Raw genomic sequence first — 15,739 nt, 5'->3', positions numbered from 1 at the left:
CCCCTGCTCACACTCTCACTTTCTAAATAAATAAATAAATAAATAAATAAACTAATTAATTAAATATTCTTTAAAAAATAAAATATAGGAACTAAATCAAAACCATCAAACATGTTTCTAATTATCTCATCTGTGAAGTCCTTCAATTTTTAAAGTCAACTATTGACAGGTACATATAAAAATACAAATAAAAAGCTAAATGTAGAACTAAAATAATTTCCACAAAATTAAGTCACCTTTGGAACTAAAACCTGACTAAGCAAAAGAACATTAGCAGCACCCAGAAACCACATTTATGCCCTTCTGGTCACAATCCCCACAAAAGTTACCACTATCATGGCTTCTATCACCAATTGATTGGTTTTGCCTGCTTTTTGATTTTTATATACTTGCATTCATATTTATATTTACTTTTGTATATGGATTCTTTATTTATTATGGTAAAATTTACCCTTTTAAGTATGCAGTTTGCAACTTCTCAGAAATACATACCTCATTGTAACTGTCACCAATTTCATTGAACATTGAACAATTTCATTGCCCCAAACTAATTCTCTGTGTCTCTTCGTCCTTCCCCCACCTCATGTCCCTGACAACTCTGGTCTGACCTTTGCTTCAGCTTTGCTTTAACAGAATTTCAAATAATATGAATTTGTTTGAGTTCCTATACTTAGTATAATGCATTAGAGTTTCTTCTATGATTTAACAAGTCTTAGTCATTTATTTCTTTTTTGAGATACATATAATTTATTTATGCATCCTGTAGTTGAGGTATATTTGGGTATTTTTCAGACTTTGGTAATTATGAATAAAGTCACTGTAATATTTCCATACAAGCTTTTTGTGGACACAAGTTTTAATTTAATTTGAATAAATATATAAGAGTAAGATTGCTGGGTCACATGATAGGTGAATACTTAACTTTTAAAGAACTCCAAACTGTTTTCCAAAGTGTCTATTCCATTTTACCTTCTTAACAGCAATGTTTCAAAGTTGCGGTTGCTCTTCATTCTTGTCTGCATTTGATGTTGTCAGTTTTAAATTTTGTCATTCTAACAAGTGTGTCATGGTATCTCATTGTGGTTTTAATTGCATTTCCCTGATGACTAATGATGTTGGGCATCTTTACAAGTGCTTATTTGCCATCCATATACACCCTTTGATGAAACATTGCTGAATATTTTGTTTTTGTTTGTTTATTTATTTATTTTGAGAAAGAGAGTGGTGGGGGGGGAGGGAGGTGCAGAGGGAGAGGGAGAGGAAGAATCCCAAGCAGTCTCCATGCCCAGTGTGGAGCTAAGATGTGGGGCTCAATCTCATGACTCTTGAGATCATGACTTGAGCTAAAATCAAGAGTCGGTCGTTCAACTGACTCTGCCACCCAGGCACCCCTTTTTTGTCCATTGTTTAATCAGCATGTTTATTTTATTGTTATTATTGTGTTTTAAGAGTCCTTTAAATATATTTGAATAAAAGTTCTATATCAGATACATAATTTCTAAATATTTTCTCTCAGTAGGTAGTTTGTCTTTGCATTCTCTATACAGTATCTTTAACAGGGCAGAAGCTATTATATCTTCATAAAAAGAAATTTGTCAATTTTTTTCTGTGTTATATTGTGCTTTTTATGTTATATCAACAAATATTAGGCTAATACAAGGTGACAAAGTTTTTTTTTTGCCTTTATCCAAGAGATAAATTGGATAAATGTGGTTGGCAATTGTTCCAAAACCATTTGTTAAGAAGATTAACATTTTTTTGAACTGTACTTTCACCTAAATAAAAAATCAATTGCCCACCTACTAGTGGGGCTATTTATTCGCACTTCACTTGTATTAATACTTTATATACTTTTGTGCACATATGTGCATACAGTCACATAAGTGACCTAGACTTTCTCCAAAGATGTACAAATGGCCAATAAGCACATGAAAAGATGCTCAACATCATTTATCATTTTGGATGCAAAACCAAAGTAAGGTACTACTTTACACCCCCCGCAAGATGGCTATAATCAAAAAGACTGTATCAAGTCTTAGTGAGGATAGGAAGAAATTGAAACCCTCATATACTGCTGGTAGGAATGTAAAACGGTTCAACCACTTTGGAAAAATTTTGAAGTTTCTCAAAATGCTAAACATGGAGTTACCATATCACTTAGCAATTGCATTCTTAGGTATATATCTAAGAGTATGAAAACATATGTCTTGTACACAAATCTGTATGTCTTTATTACGGTAACATTACTCATGATAGCCAACAAGTGGAACTAATTCAATGTCTGTCAATTGAAGGATGGATAAACAAATGTAGTATATCCATAAAATGGAATATTATTCATTAATAAAAAGGAGTAAATTGCTGATATATGTTAAAACGTAAATGAACCTTGAAAACATTATATGAAGTGAAAACAATCCAGTCACAAAAGATTATGTACTGTATGATTCTATTTATATAAAATGTCCATAATGAATAAATCTATAGAAAGCAAGTAGATCAGTGGTTGCCAGGGGCAGGAAGGGTAGAATGAAGTGTGGATGCTAATGTGTAGGGAGAATTTGGGGGATGATAAAAACAACCTAAAATCAGATACTGGTGATGGCTGCCGAATTGTGTGAATATATAGTAAAAACTACTGACCTGTACACTTTAATGAATTTTATGGTTTGTGAATATCTCAATAAAGATGTTATAAAATGTATCAACATTTGCAAAGATGATATACATTGAAAATCAATAGATTTCAAATTAATTTACTATTAATATTCTTTCAATCTCCAATATTTATCGTGTAAGAAATATGCAAATTTCATCTCAGAAAATAAGAGATTTATTATGGATTGCTCTTTAGTCTCTCCCCTAGACATAAGCAAACAGTGGTCGTTCAAGGACAGAATAGCTTGCTTGCTGATATGTACTTTCTCTTTCATCTGTTTCAGGTCCTGAAGACCCCTTAGTTTTGCCGGCACATGAGTCTCCTTTGTGTCTTTGTCTCCTTACCAAAGCGGTTCCTTCCATCGGCTCTGGTACTGATGTCTCTGCCTAGAAGTCTTGGATTGAGTTTCCTTTCAATTGTGTCACTGGGCACAGTGGGACAGTTTTATTACTCAGAAACTAAAAGAATCTCAGGAGTGCAAGCCGCGTATTTGCTTTTCAAGTCTACAGCTTCCCATCCCTCATGTCAGGCCTCTGCTGAAAATCAGTTTCCTCCCCAAATTCCCAGTGGGTATGGAGTGAGGAATTCTTCCTTCTTTTTTCCTTATCTCACAGTATAAAATATCCTTTTCTTCACTCTGAGTTTTTATGATACTGTAGTTGGGAAAATGGCACAAGACTGCTCTTTTTTATTTTCTTTTTTTAAACTTTGTCTTTTTTATGGGCAATTTTCTGGATCTCAAAAAAAGTAAGACATCATATAAAATCTTCTGTATCTTCTTTTCTGATTCTGGACATAGGAAAAAGCCTTAATAGATTATTTGTTTATCTTCTCTACCATTCAACTATTAAGAGCTTAATAACATTTTTTACTTCCTTTTTTTTTTTGCCTTTATTCAACACATTTATTAACTACTATGTAATGAGTTAGACAGTAGACGATGGGAGGCAATCCCAGTTCTTTGGCCTCAAAAGCCCATAATCTACTTGGAAAATATAAATAGCCAATTTCAATTTCAAATTAATGTGATACAGAAAGTGCTATGGGAACATTGAGGGAGAGAGAACTAACTTTCCTTCAAGGAGTTAGAAAATCATGCCCATTAATTTAACAGTGAAGCTTAACTATAACCTAACAGGAATTTGTTAAGAGAATAAGGCAGAAAGAAGCAACATGCTAGGTAGTGAGGGAGGAAGAAACACAATGAGTATGAGAGATTAAGATAAAATTAAACCTCTTTATCAAAAATAAGGTATTTCTTTCCAAAACATTTAATTTTTGTCATGTTCTTTAGTAGAACTTTACATTTTATTTAACCTTTCAGTTTGAACCTTGCATATGACAGTTAAGAGTTTTGGATTTTATCTGAGGGGAATCACTGAAGAAGTGTGATCAAGAAAGTAAAATGATATTTGTAGTTTAGATTTTTACTGTATTGTGTGGTAATTGGGAAAGATTGGAGGAGATTAGAGGAGACGCAAGAAGAGATATTTAGGAAGCTCTAAAAAAAACGTTTCCAGATTAGAAATAATGGGGACATGAACAAGAATAGAGGGGAGATAATAGACTGGAGAAGGATTTGAAATATAAAATATAAGGCTTTTTAACATATTGGTCATTTTATTTCGGATCACTACAAAGTAAGTCTCCTTCATGTAATCACCAAATTAATCTTCTTAGCCCCTTAAATCAGATTTACAACATTGATTTTGTGAATCACTAAGGAAGATAGTGAATGTCATGTATTTTCTACTTTATAAAATAACTTGTATGTTTTGAAACACAGCCATTAGTCCCTATTTATGAACAATGAAGATTGCCAAGATTATGCATCAGATACCACCCACTACATGTGACACCATTAAATGTTGGAAGCTGAATTTAAACTCATCTGTTTTTAAAAAATAAATTAAAAAAATAAACTCATTTTTTTGACTCACAATTTTATGTTCATTGGGTAGCCAAATGCACAAGTCACATAAACCGGAGCTAATATGAATGAAATGTGGATGGAGTAGAAGATTTAGCCTGCTAAATCTTTCTCTATTTATCTGGAGGCTTTACAGAAATGTTAGGGTTCGGGGCGCCTGGGTGGCTCAGTTGGTTAAGTGACTGCCTTCGGCTCAGGTCATGATCCTGGAGTCCCTGGACCGAGTCCCGCATCGGCTCCCTGCTCGGCAGGGAGTCTGCTTCGTCCTCTGACCCTATCCCCTCTCATATGTTCTGTCTCTCTCATTCTCTCTCTCTCAAATAAATAAATAAAATCTTTAAAAAAAAGAAAAAGAAAAGAAATGTTAGGGTTCTGTTGGGGACTGCATTTCTAAATCATTAGTCTATACTTCTCTGTATTTTGTATATTACCTCACTGGCAGGAACATAAAGCAAGTAAAGTTACTTTAAGTAGATAAAGAATCATAATTTGAACATATTATATATTCAGTGAAACAGTTTTTAATTGCAGAACACTCATTTTGAACATTTTTTTCAGTGTTGATAATATGTGCTGGTTTTCTAAGGAATAAGGAACTGATTATCAGTACATGTTAAGTTTCTATCTCCACCTGAAATTTGGTTCTAAATGCCAACATGATGTCTTATGCAGTTTTGTGTGTAATCAGTGCTGCAGAAATACTTATTAATTGATTATGATAGTGCTTAATATAGTTTGTTGGGTACGGACATACTTGTCTTTAGTGTATGGTTTTTAAATCCTACTGGATTCTTATTTCTTTCAGTTTGATAGCATTCTGTTTGGCACATGGATGAGTTTAGGAATGTAGCAGGCAGAATTTCAGATGACTTCCATAAGCATCACCTACTGGAATTCACACCTTTGTGTAATTTCCTACCCTTGAGTGTGGACAGGGCATGTCATTTATTCTAATCAATGAATTATGGCAAGTGGATGAGACATAATTTCAGTGATTATGATATGTCACACAAGACTCCACCTTTACTAGCAGACTTCCTCCAGAAATTCTCCTTGCTGCACTAAGTTAAGTGGCAATGTAAAGGAAGCCTACATAAGGAACTGTGGGTGGCCCCTGGGAAGTGAGGTTAATATCTAGAAACTGAGGGCAGCCTGTAGCTGGCCACCACCAAGAAAGTAGCTTCTCAGTCCTACTGATGCCAGAAAATGAATTTTGCCAACAACCTAACTGAGCTTGGAAGTAAATTCTTTCTCAGTCTAGTCTCAGGATGAGAACATAACCCAGCCAACCTTTTGATTTCAGCCTTGTGAGACCTGAGCAGAGGCGCCAACTAAGCTAGGACCCACCTCCGGACTCTTGCAAACTATGAAATTATAAAACTGAATTCTTTTAAACTGCGAGATTTGTGATAATTTGTTACAAAGCAATAGAAAACTAATGTGCAAAAAGTTGTTTTGATATCCTGAAGTTCCCCAGAGTAAATTAGTTCTTCCTTGCCTAGACAAGAGGAAGTTAGCGTTTGTGGAGGATATTATAAGGTGAAACAGCAGTGATGCAGAACAGAGCCATAGATGGTCTCAGGTTGTTTAGGAGAGGCAAATATAGGCATCTCGTTTTTATGTGAACGGCTACAAGTAACTTACCATTGCCTCTTAAAATGTATACTTGGAAGCCTCCACACTCTCATATATGAAATATGACATTGAGAACTAAACAATTGCTGCAGGAATAGTTACATTACACAGATTAGCTTTATATTTAAAGCTAACATACTTTGACTGGTTTCATCATGGGACCAAAATTTCTTCTTACAAAAAGTGACTTAGGATCCGTAAAAAGTATTGTCACTAAGAACTCCACTAGGACAGACACTATCTCTACTTCTTTGCTACCAGAGTCAAAAGTGATGCCTTTTATATTACTGTATTTTTTTTTTCTCTAGGACGTGGAAGGAATGGAATAGGACTGCAGCTGCAATTGATTTAAAAAAAAAAAAATCAATCATATTAGTCCAGAGAAGCAGGTGTTGGGTATTTTTGTGATTTAGAGAGTGTTTTGTTTTTTTTTTTTAGATTTTATTTACTTGACAGAGAGAGACACAACGAGAGAGGGAACACAAGCAGCGGGAGTGCAAGAGGGAGAAGCAGGCCTCCCGCAGAGCAGGGAGCCTGATGCGGGGCTCAATCCCAGGACCCTGAGATCGTGACCTGAGCTGAAGGCAGATGCTTAACGACTGAGCCACCCAGGCGCCCCTAGAGAGTGTTTTTATTGTTTTCTGTCCTCAAAAATGATGATGGAGTAGTCTTGTTTTTGTCTTGCTCCACTGTGGTTTAGTGTCTGGGAAAATGTTTATTTTCAGTAGAAAAATATCATGGCTTAATTTTTAGAGCCAAACCAACTCCAAGCTGACAGCTGGCAATGATGATTTTTTTTTTTTCTTTTCAACAACAAGCAGCAAATATGCTTGTATGTACCTCTTTGTTCACCTCTTTTAAAGTATCTCAAGATTGGAACTCTGAGTCAAAGGGGATACATAAACTTAATTTTACTGAATACTACATGATTGCCATTCAAAAATGGCTATGCTTATTTATAATCACATCTTTGGTGACTGGATTCCTTGCCAGCACCTGATTTTATTATTTATAATCTGTTTGTAAATTCTCCTCAATTTCTATAATATTTCTTAGCAGTAAACTTAATTTACTTTTATTGTTGTTATCATTATTATTGCCATTATTATCATTATTATTGTTTTCCCTGGTCCTTGTATTCTGAGTTATGAATTATCTTAAATATTCCATAGTAACAGTATTCTTTTTTTTTTAAAGATTTTATTTATTTATTTGACAGAAAGAGACACAGTGAGAGAGGGAACACAAGCAGGGGGAGTGGGAGAGAGAGAAACATCCTCAGGGAGCCCGATGTGGGACTCGATCCCAGGACCCTGGGATCATGACCTGAGCCGAAGGCAGACGCTTAACTGACTGAGCCACCCAAGCACCCCAATAGTAACAGTATTCTAACATTTTTCTTTTCTATAACCTTTGACCCTCCTCTCCCATTTCTCTTATCGCCCCAGGTCTCCCCCACCTCTGGCAATCATCAATCTGCTCACTACATCTATGAACTTGTTTTTTGTGTGTTTGCTTGTTTTTAAGGTCCACATATAAGACATTATACGGTACTTGTCTTTCTCTGTATGATTTCTTTTACTTAGTATAATGTCCTTGAGGTCCAACCATGTTGCCACAAATGGCAAATAAGATTTCATTCTTTTTTATGGCTGAATAATATTCTGTTGTGTATATATATATCACAATTTCTTTATCCATTCATCCATCAATTGACACTTAAATTGTTTCCATATCCTGGCTATTGTAAATAGTGCTGCAATGAACATGAAGTGTATATATTTTTTGAGTTAATATTTTTGTTTTCTTCAGATAAATACCCAGAAATAGAATTGCTGTATCTTATGATAGTTTTATTTTTATTTGAGGAGCCTCTATACTGTTTTCCATAGTGACTACACCAATTTACATTCCCACCAAAAGAGCACAAGTGTTCTCTTTTCTCCACATCCTCAACACTTGTTATTTCTTCTTTTTTTTTATAATAACTATTATTGTCTTTATTATTGTTTCACCAGTCTGTATTCTGAGTTATGAGTTGTCTTAAGGATTCCATTATAACAATATTTTAATTTTTAATTAGAAAAAATTATATCAAGTTACAGATATTACTTAAGTAAATTCGAAGAAACCTAAGTGTTAAAAATACTAATGAATACTATTTTATTTTATTTTATTTTTTTAAGATTTTATTTATTTGTCAGATGGAGAGAGCACAAGCAGAGAGAGCGGCAGGCAGAGGGAGAAGCAGGCTCTCCACTGAGCAAGGAGGCTGATGTGGCACTCGATCCCAGGACCCTGAGATCATGACCTGAGCTGAAGGCAGACGCTTAACCAACTGAGCCACCCAGGCGTCCCATGAATACTATTTTAGACCATGATTTAGAGTCTTCCAACCTACATGAATGTGCTAGAATGTTTTATTTAACCAAATAAATAGAATAAACTTTAATACATTTTCTCTAATTTAATAAATTAAATATTTAATATTTAATATAATTTAAAATTAATATTTTTTAGCAGAGCTAAAAAAGAAATTTGAATTTCTGCTATGGACTGAATGCTTAAGTCCCTCCAAAATTCTTTGGCTGAGCCCCTCATCTCCAGTATACTAGCATTTGGAGAAGACACCTTTGGGAGGTAATTAGGTCATGAGGGTGAACCTCCATGAGTGGGATTCGTGCCTGTAAGAACAGACAACAGGGAGCTTGTTTCTTTTCTTTCTGCTCTTCACCATGTGAAGATAACAAGGGGAAGATGGCCATCTGCAAAACCAGGAAGAAGGTCCTTCCCAGACACCAAATCTGCTGGCACCTTGTTCAGACTCCCGAGCCTCCGGAACAATGAGAAATAAATGTTTATTGCCCAAGCTACTCAGTCTATGACAATTTGTTACAGCAACCTAAACTAGGACAATTTCCTTTTGGAAAATAAAGAGAAATGTATACTTTCTATGCTTATATACATTTTATTTTCTGTTTTTTTAATTAAATGCACATACTAAGAATTAAATCTGATGACAACTATTGTGACATGACTTAAATTTACTAAGCATTGAAGAAAATATTGTATACAATTACACAAAAAAATTCATTTAAAAATCACCTGTTCTAATGTCTTAGTTACACACATATATATTTAGTACCTAGTTTGTAGTTTTGGCTGATACTTAGCAAGGTAACTAGAACTATTTAAATCCTGCTCAATATGTTAAAAAACTGGATCCAGAATACATTAATATAATAAAATTAGTATTAATATTATTGTACATTGTGGAATAACTTTAAATAGATGTTATGAAATTCATATTTTATACAATGTAAGAAACCAACAAAAAGAGAAAACTATAAATACAGTGAAACTTAAATCCAGGTGTTAATTTCCCTTTGACAACTGGAGTTGATGGTGATCTCATAACCAGATGATTTGTATTGGTTCATCTAGAGTAACATTATTCACTGTCAGATCAATATTTAATATCTAAAAACAAAGTAAAATGGTAATTATTGTTTAATCAGAACAGTGCTGTTTTTTAACAAAGATTATTTCCATATATAAATTCTCTCTAATTTACAGAATAGTCTGTTTCTCTCTTGTTGATGAATTTTTATTCCAGAGCATTCGCAACTATTTCAGTAATAATCTCACCCAACCCACTCATTATACAGATAAAAATAAATCCTAGAGAGGTGGAATGGTTGTTAAAAGACTGTGAAAACTAAAACTATTAACCAATTATCTTGATTTCTATTATTTTATTCTTTCTTCATATTCCTAAACATGGAATTATTTATAATCGCATTACATAAATCTCTATGCTTCTTGCCCTCAAATACTAGGGCACATTTATACACAAAAATTAGACTGGAAATATTTCTTTCGTATCAGTCCCAAAATGCTTTAGGATGCTGAATTTATTGCTAATAATTTCAATTTTGTTGTGTTAGTTTCTTTCACTGGACAGAATCTCAATTAGACCATGTAGGGACTAATTATGGAGGTGACTAATTGAGCAGCTGTAGTCAATCATCTGTAATATTTTTATGATATGATGATTTCATTAGACTTTACCATTGCTTTTTCTCCAAAGCACTCACATGACTTTCTTTTTTTTTTTTAAGATTTTATTTATTTATTTGACAGAGAGAGACACAGTGAGAGAGGGAACACAAGCAGGGGGAGTGGGAGAGGGAGAAGCAGGCTTCCCGCTGAGCAGGAAGCCTGATGTGGGGGCTCGATCCCAGGACCCTGGGATCATGACCTGAGCCGAAGGCAGACGCAACTGAGCCAGCTGGGTGCCCCTCACATGACTTTCTGTGCCTTAGCTCAGAAAATTTAGATTCAATTATCAAATATGCAAGAGAAGAGGAAGAGAATCAACATTCCTTTTCTGCTTACTGAATACCAGGCACTTTCTTAGGGACTTTATAAAATATACTCTTCACTAAAGCACAACATTCTAGGATTTATTTCCCACACTGTAGAGTAGAAGAGTTGAAAAAGTAAAAGTTAAATAATTTTTAAAAATACATATTAACCAGATTTGTAACTGACCCTCTTACACCAAAACCTAACCTAGTTCCTTTATATCAAAAGTGAAAAGCAACAAGTACATCAGATAATTTTAATGCCTGCACATAAGGCAAAAAAAATAATTGTTGCTAGGAACATGTTTTAAAAATTCTATCAGTAGAGGGGCACCTGGGTGGCTCAGTTGGGTAAGCATCTGGCTTCAGCTCAGGTCATGATCCCAGGTCCTTGGATAGAGCCCAGTGTCAGGTTCCCTGCTCAGTGGGGAGTCTTCTTGTCCCTCTCCTGCTGCCCCTCCCCCTGCTCATGCTCTCCCTCTCTCTCTCTCTCTCTCTCTCATAAGTAAATAAAATCTTGTATCGATCCAGCAATTAAATCATGCTTTGCATGTAATTCCCACACCGATGGAGAAGGGCAACCAGGATAAAGAAGTTGACCACTCTCTACTTTTAGCATGTATCTATAAAGGTTGGGAACACTAGGTGCTCATAAATACTTGTTTTATTAAATGAATTTAAGAAGGAACTACTCAATTGTTAGTAGTTAAAATTAATATCTTCTTTTGGAGTCACTGAGGTAATAAAATATCATAAAAATTTCTTCTTAATACTTAAAATTCTTTGTGAATTAGTTTGGAAGCAGTGGAATGAGCTTTTTTCTATAAATGATGTGTTTTTATATCAAGTATCTGGTCAAAATGAACTTGAAATAATACTTGATATGTTAAAATATCTAATTTAACATTGTTCACCTGATTGTATTCAGTTTATTTTTATAGTAAAAGTTAGGAGCTTTATTTTTACCAATGTAGTACTAAATAAAGAGAAATAAAATATATATAGCAAATTATCCTTTTTAATCTGATTAAATTTGGCCAGTTCAAAAACACTGATTGCTAACTGTGATCGAAAACCATTGACTATCAATTCCTGGAGAATTAATTTTTCCCTTTGAAGGACTCAGTTTCTTGGTCTGCCATATGAGACCCCTGGACTAAATTAGTGATTCCCTTACCTTGCAATTTTATAAACCGGTGAAATTTTAAAAAGAAGAAAAATGGGGGTAAGGCACTGAGTTATCAACTTTTATTTTACCAAGGATGGACATTAAGGACATAAAGTATACAAAACTTTAACTTCCCAACCTTGATACAATTTAAAGAAATAAAAGCATTCTGATGCCAATATAGTAATGAAGACATAGTTCTATATTAAAGGGGAAATAACACTGGCCTACAAAACAGCAGTAACAATAGGACAGCTATTAAGTTTCAACTGGATGGAATGACCTTTCAGGTGCTGTTCACCTCTCACATCTGTAAAATCTATGAGGACCTAAGACTGTGGTCCAAGATACAATTATTAATTTTTTAAGTTAAAGTCAGTCAAACAACTAGCTGTTTTATAAGTTAGGTATCTGAAGTGACTGCTGATTAAGAGCTAGGTATTTTTATCAAGCTATAAACCCTACCAGGTACATACACACATACAGTTTTAGTGGTAGAGACATAGCCTTGTACTTGGATCATTTGTAACAGTTAGCTGTTGACTAGAATATATGTTATTTTAAATCTACCTTTTTGGGACACAGATTCCAGAATTTAGAATTGGAAGGAGCTGAAGAGATTGTTCACTTGCATATTCTTATTGAATTTGAAAGGAAAAGGAGGCTTAAAATTATTTGTTCTAAGTAAAAAACTAATTACCAGCAGCAACTGGACTTTAACATAAAAATCCCAGTACCTTGTCTATTGTATGAATCATACCCTTATACACCTGTATGTGAAATAATTCATGAGTGCCAATAGACATTTCTATTAATTGTTCAAGGATTCCCAAATATATTTTATCCAAGATGTATTAAATATTTAAATGTAAACATTCTATAATTGAAAAATATATATATATTTTGAGGCACTTTACCATATAGGGATAACAATGACTTAGAGGCTTAAGGTAAATTTAATCTTGCTTTGATTATGTCAGGAAAATTGTAACACAGATGCCACTAGGTTGATTCGTATGACAGGTTACTAAGGATGATAATATGGAGATCGATTTGGAAGTTTAAGGAAAATGAATAAACAACAACAGAGGTCATAGGCAACCCATAATTATGTTTTGTTAGGGTTAGGTAATAGAAGACATCCATATAGATGTTTTGAAAAACTCCATTAAATTTTTTTTCTCACGTCACTTACCTCTTTGTCTGGTTCTTGAGTAAATTTAACTACTTCTGTATTTCCATTATATATGAGTTTAACCTCATTAACAGAAGTCCTCCCTTTCCCCCATATGGTGATGAAGCCAAGCCTCATTTCATTTTTGTTTATGTAACCATTTTTCAGTATAGTGCTTGTCAAGGTATTCTATAAAGAAAAATAAGTAATTTAAACCTTTCACTTTCCAAAAGCAATTAAATCTTTTAAAGCATGTATCTGTTAACCAAAATGTATTTCATAGTACAGCAAATTATTTATTCATATATTTGAAATGAGGTATGTTATACAATAAATATAAAATATGGAAATATAAAATATGGAATAAAACTTCAAGTATTATTTAACACAATTGCATACAAATGATCTGACATCAATACATACCTGGTTTAAGTTAAATTGTGCCGAGAAATATAAGCCTTTTTCATAGGTGTCTGTAGAGAGAAAAAAAGGTAACATATTTATATTTCCAAAGAAGAAAAATAGTAAAAGCAAGAATATTTTGTTTCTCTTTCCTAGTATAAAGGGTATCAAATACCATCAAGTCATATCTCATTTTTCTCTAAGTTTACTTAACTTGTTCAAACATAGTCCAAGGAGCACTGAAATATGAAGGATGAATCATCAGAGAGGTCCCTAGAAGGACAGGGTAGGTTGGTGTGTGTGTGTATTTATGTGTAGGAGGGTAACAAGAAGGAATGATAGGTCTAAAATCACCTTAACACAGCTCTGGGAGAGTGAAAAAAGTCCAAGAATAAACAGAATTGGGTGGTGATAGTGGTGGACACTTACTGGCCACTTCATTGACACACAATATAATCATATCTAACAAGCAAAATGAACATGATGGAAACTTATTCTAGTGTCATTTGAGAAAAATATTCAGTTGCTAGGGATTATTATAGGTCTACTGAAATCAAACTGATAAAACAGAGTTTATATACATTTCTTTAAGTATAATCTTGCCATATTTAAAATCAATTTTTAAAATAATTTTACAGCTAAAATTTAAGTGCTTACTATTTGTCAACTTTTAAGTACTTTATCACACTGCTCTAAAAGGTATGTCCTTTTATTGTTCTCATGGTTGAAGAGGAATGTGACTTCCAGAGAAGTTAAATAAATGGCTGAAAGTGAATCACATAATTATTAACGAAATCTGGACTCAAGTGCAGCTTTCCCTGAATTCTAAGACTGTGTTTGTATGTAAAACCAAACAAGCATGGGTAAGGCAGAAACAAGTGTTAAAATAACATTGAGGGGCACCTGAGTGGCTCAGTCGGTTAAGCATCTGCCTTCGGCTCAGGTCATGATCCCAGGGTCCTGGGATGGAGTCCCACATCAGGCTCCCTGCTCTGCAGGAAGCCTGCTTCTCCCTCTCCCACTCCCCCTGCTTGTGTTCCCTCTCTCGCTGTGTCTCACTCTGTCAAAAAATAAATAAAATCTTTAAAAAAAATAAAATAAAATAACATTGAAAAAGTAACAAATTTTAATTGTCTTTTCCAACTTATACATGCCAGCACTGTATTAAATAATTCTTTGAAAAATTGCTTAATCTGCAACTAATTTTGCCTACACTAAAAATTAAATTATATTCTGCCTAAAACCTTTTTTTCTATACACTAATGTATGCATGGTTTATTTGATACGTGTTTTAAGGCAAATATTTTAGTCTAATTTTTAAATATACAGTTATAGCTTCAGTTTTTAAGAGCAATTTTTTAAAGTATATAACTATGAGATAAAAGAACACAAAAGTGAAAGCTATTAGGAGGATATGGGCAGTTTTGTTGTTGTTTTAATAAATAAGCAAAAAATACCACATATGATCTCAGTCAAGGGTACACATATATCTATTTCAAAGACAAGTAGGACAAAATAAGATTTTACCAATCTACAACATTATTATCTAGAATGGTCAAACTTTACTTAATATACACAAATTTCGAGATAAGTTTACAATAGTCTCCCTTTAGGTGGGGGAGGTTAGATTCTAAGACCCCCCCATTCGGTACCTGAAACTACAGACAGTACCAAGCCCTGGATATACTAAGCTTTTTCCTATAATACTTACCTCTGATATAGTTTAATTTATAAATTAGGCACAGTAAGAGATTAACAGTAACTAATAAAATAGGACAATTATAACAATATACTGTAATAAAAGTTATGTGAGTGTGGTCTCTCACTCTCAAAATATCTTAGTGTGCTATATTCATTCTTGTTGTGATGATGGGAGATGATAAAATGCCTACATAATGAGATGAAGTGAGATGAATGACTTGGGCACTGTGACGTAGCATTGGACTACTACTGACCTTCTGACACTATCAGAAGGAGGATTGTCTGTTTCTCCACCGTGGTTTTCCACGGGTAACTGAAATTGCAGAAAGCAAAAGCATGGATAAGGGGGAACTGCTATATTTTGTCTTTGATTCTCTTTGAGAGAAAAAAAATATGTCAGCAAATAATATTTTATAAAATGTGAATGTACTTAAAGGAGGAAATAATCCCATGCCTATCAACTAGATTGATGGGCTTGCTGAGAGAGAAAACTTCTTTGGAGATTCTGACCTGCTGAATCAGACACTCCATAAGCATTTGTTGTATATTGTTGTTGCTATTTACTCAAGAAACTTCAAGGGATTATCTGAAATCTTAGTACTTAATTACAACAAATATAATAAGTTTGTGAAATATAATCAGAAAACCCCAAACTGGCCAGAATAATTTTGTATGCTTACATGGAATGATCATAAATAAATAT

General features: G+C 33.9%; 1 protein-coding gene across 1 annotated transcript in view; it reads right to left on the bottom strand.

The window, feature by feature from the left end:
* Nucleotides 1-9,635: 9,635 nt before the first annotated feature.
* SI (sucrase-isomaltase) overlaps nucleotides 9,636-15,739 on the bottom strand; it is a 98,123-nt gene continuing 92,019 nt past the window's right edge. Inside the window, exons 45-47 of the mRNA XM_021702632.1 lie at nucleotides 13,357-13,406; nucleotides 12,955-13,122; nucleotides 9,636-9,704 (exon numbers count right to left, since the gene is read on the bottom strand). Of these exons, the coding sequence (XP_021558307.1) occupies nucleotides 9,636-9,704; nucleotides 12,955-13,122; nucleotides 13,357-13,406 (287 nt within the window). The remainder of the gene's footprint in view (nucleotides 9,705-12,954; nucleotides 13,123-13,356; nucleotides 13,407-15,739) is intronic.

Source organism: Neomonachus schauinslandi, chromosome 1 (assembly GCF_002201575.2).
Source record: "Neomonachus schauinslandi chromosome 1, ASM220157v2, whole genome shotgun sequence".
NCBI lineage: Eukaryota > Metazoa > Chordata > Mammalia > Carnivora > Phocidae > Neomonachus > Neomonachus schauinslandi.
This window is presented reverse-complemented; position numbering and strand designations above follow the sequence as displayed.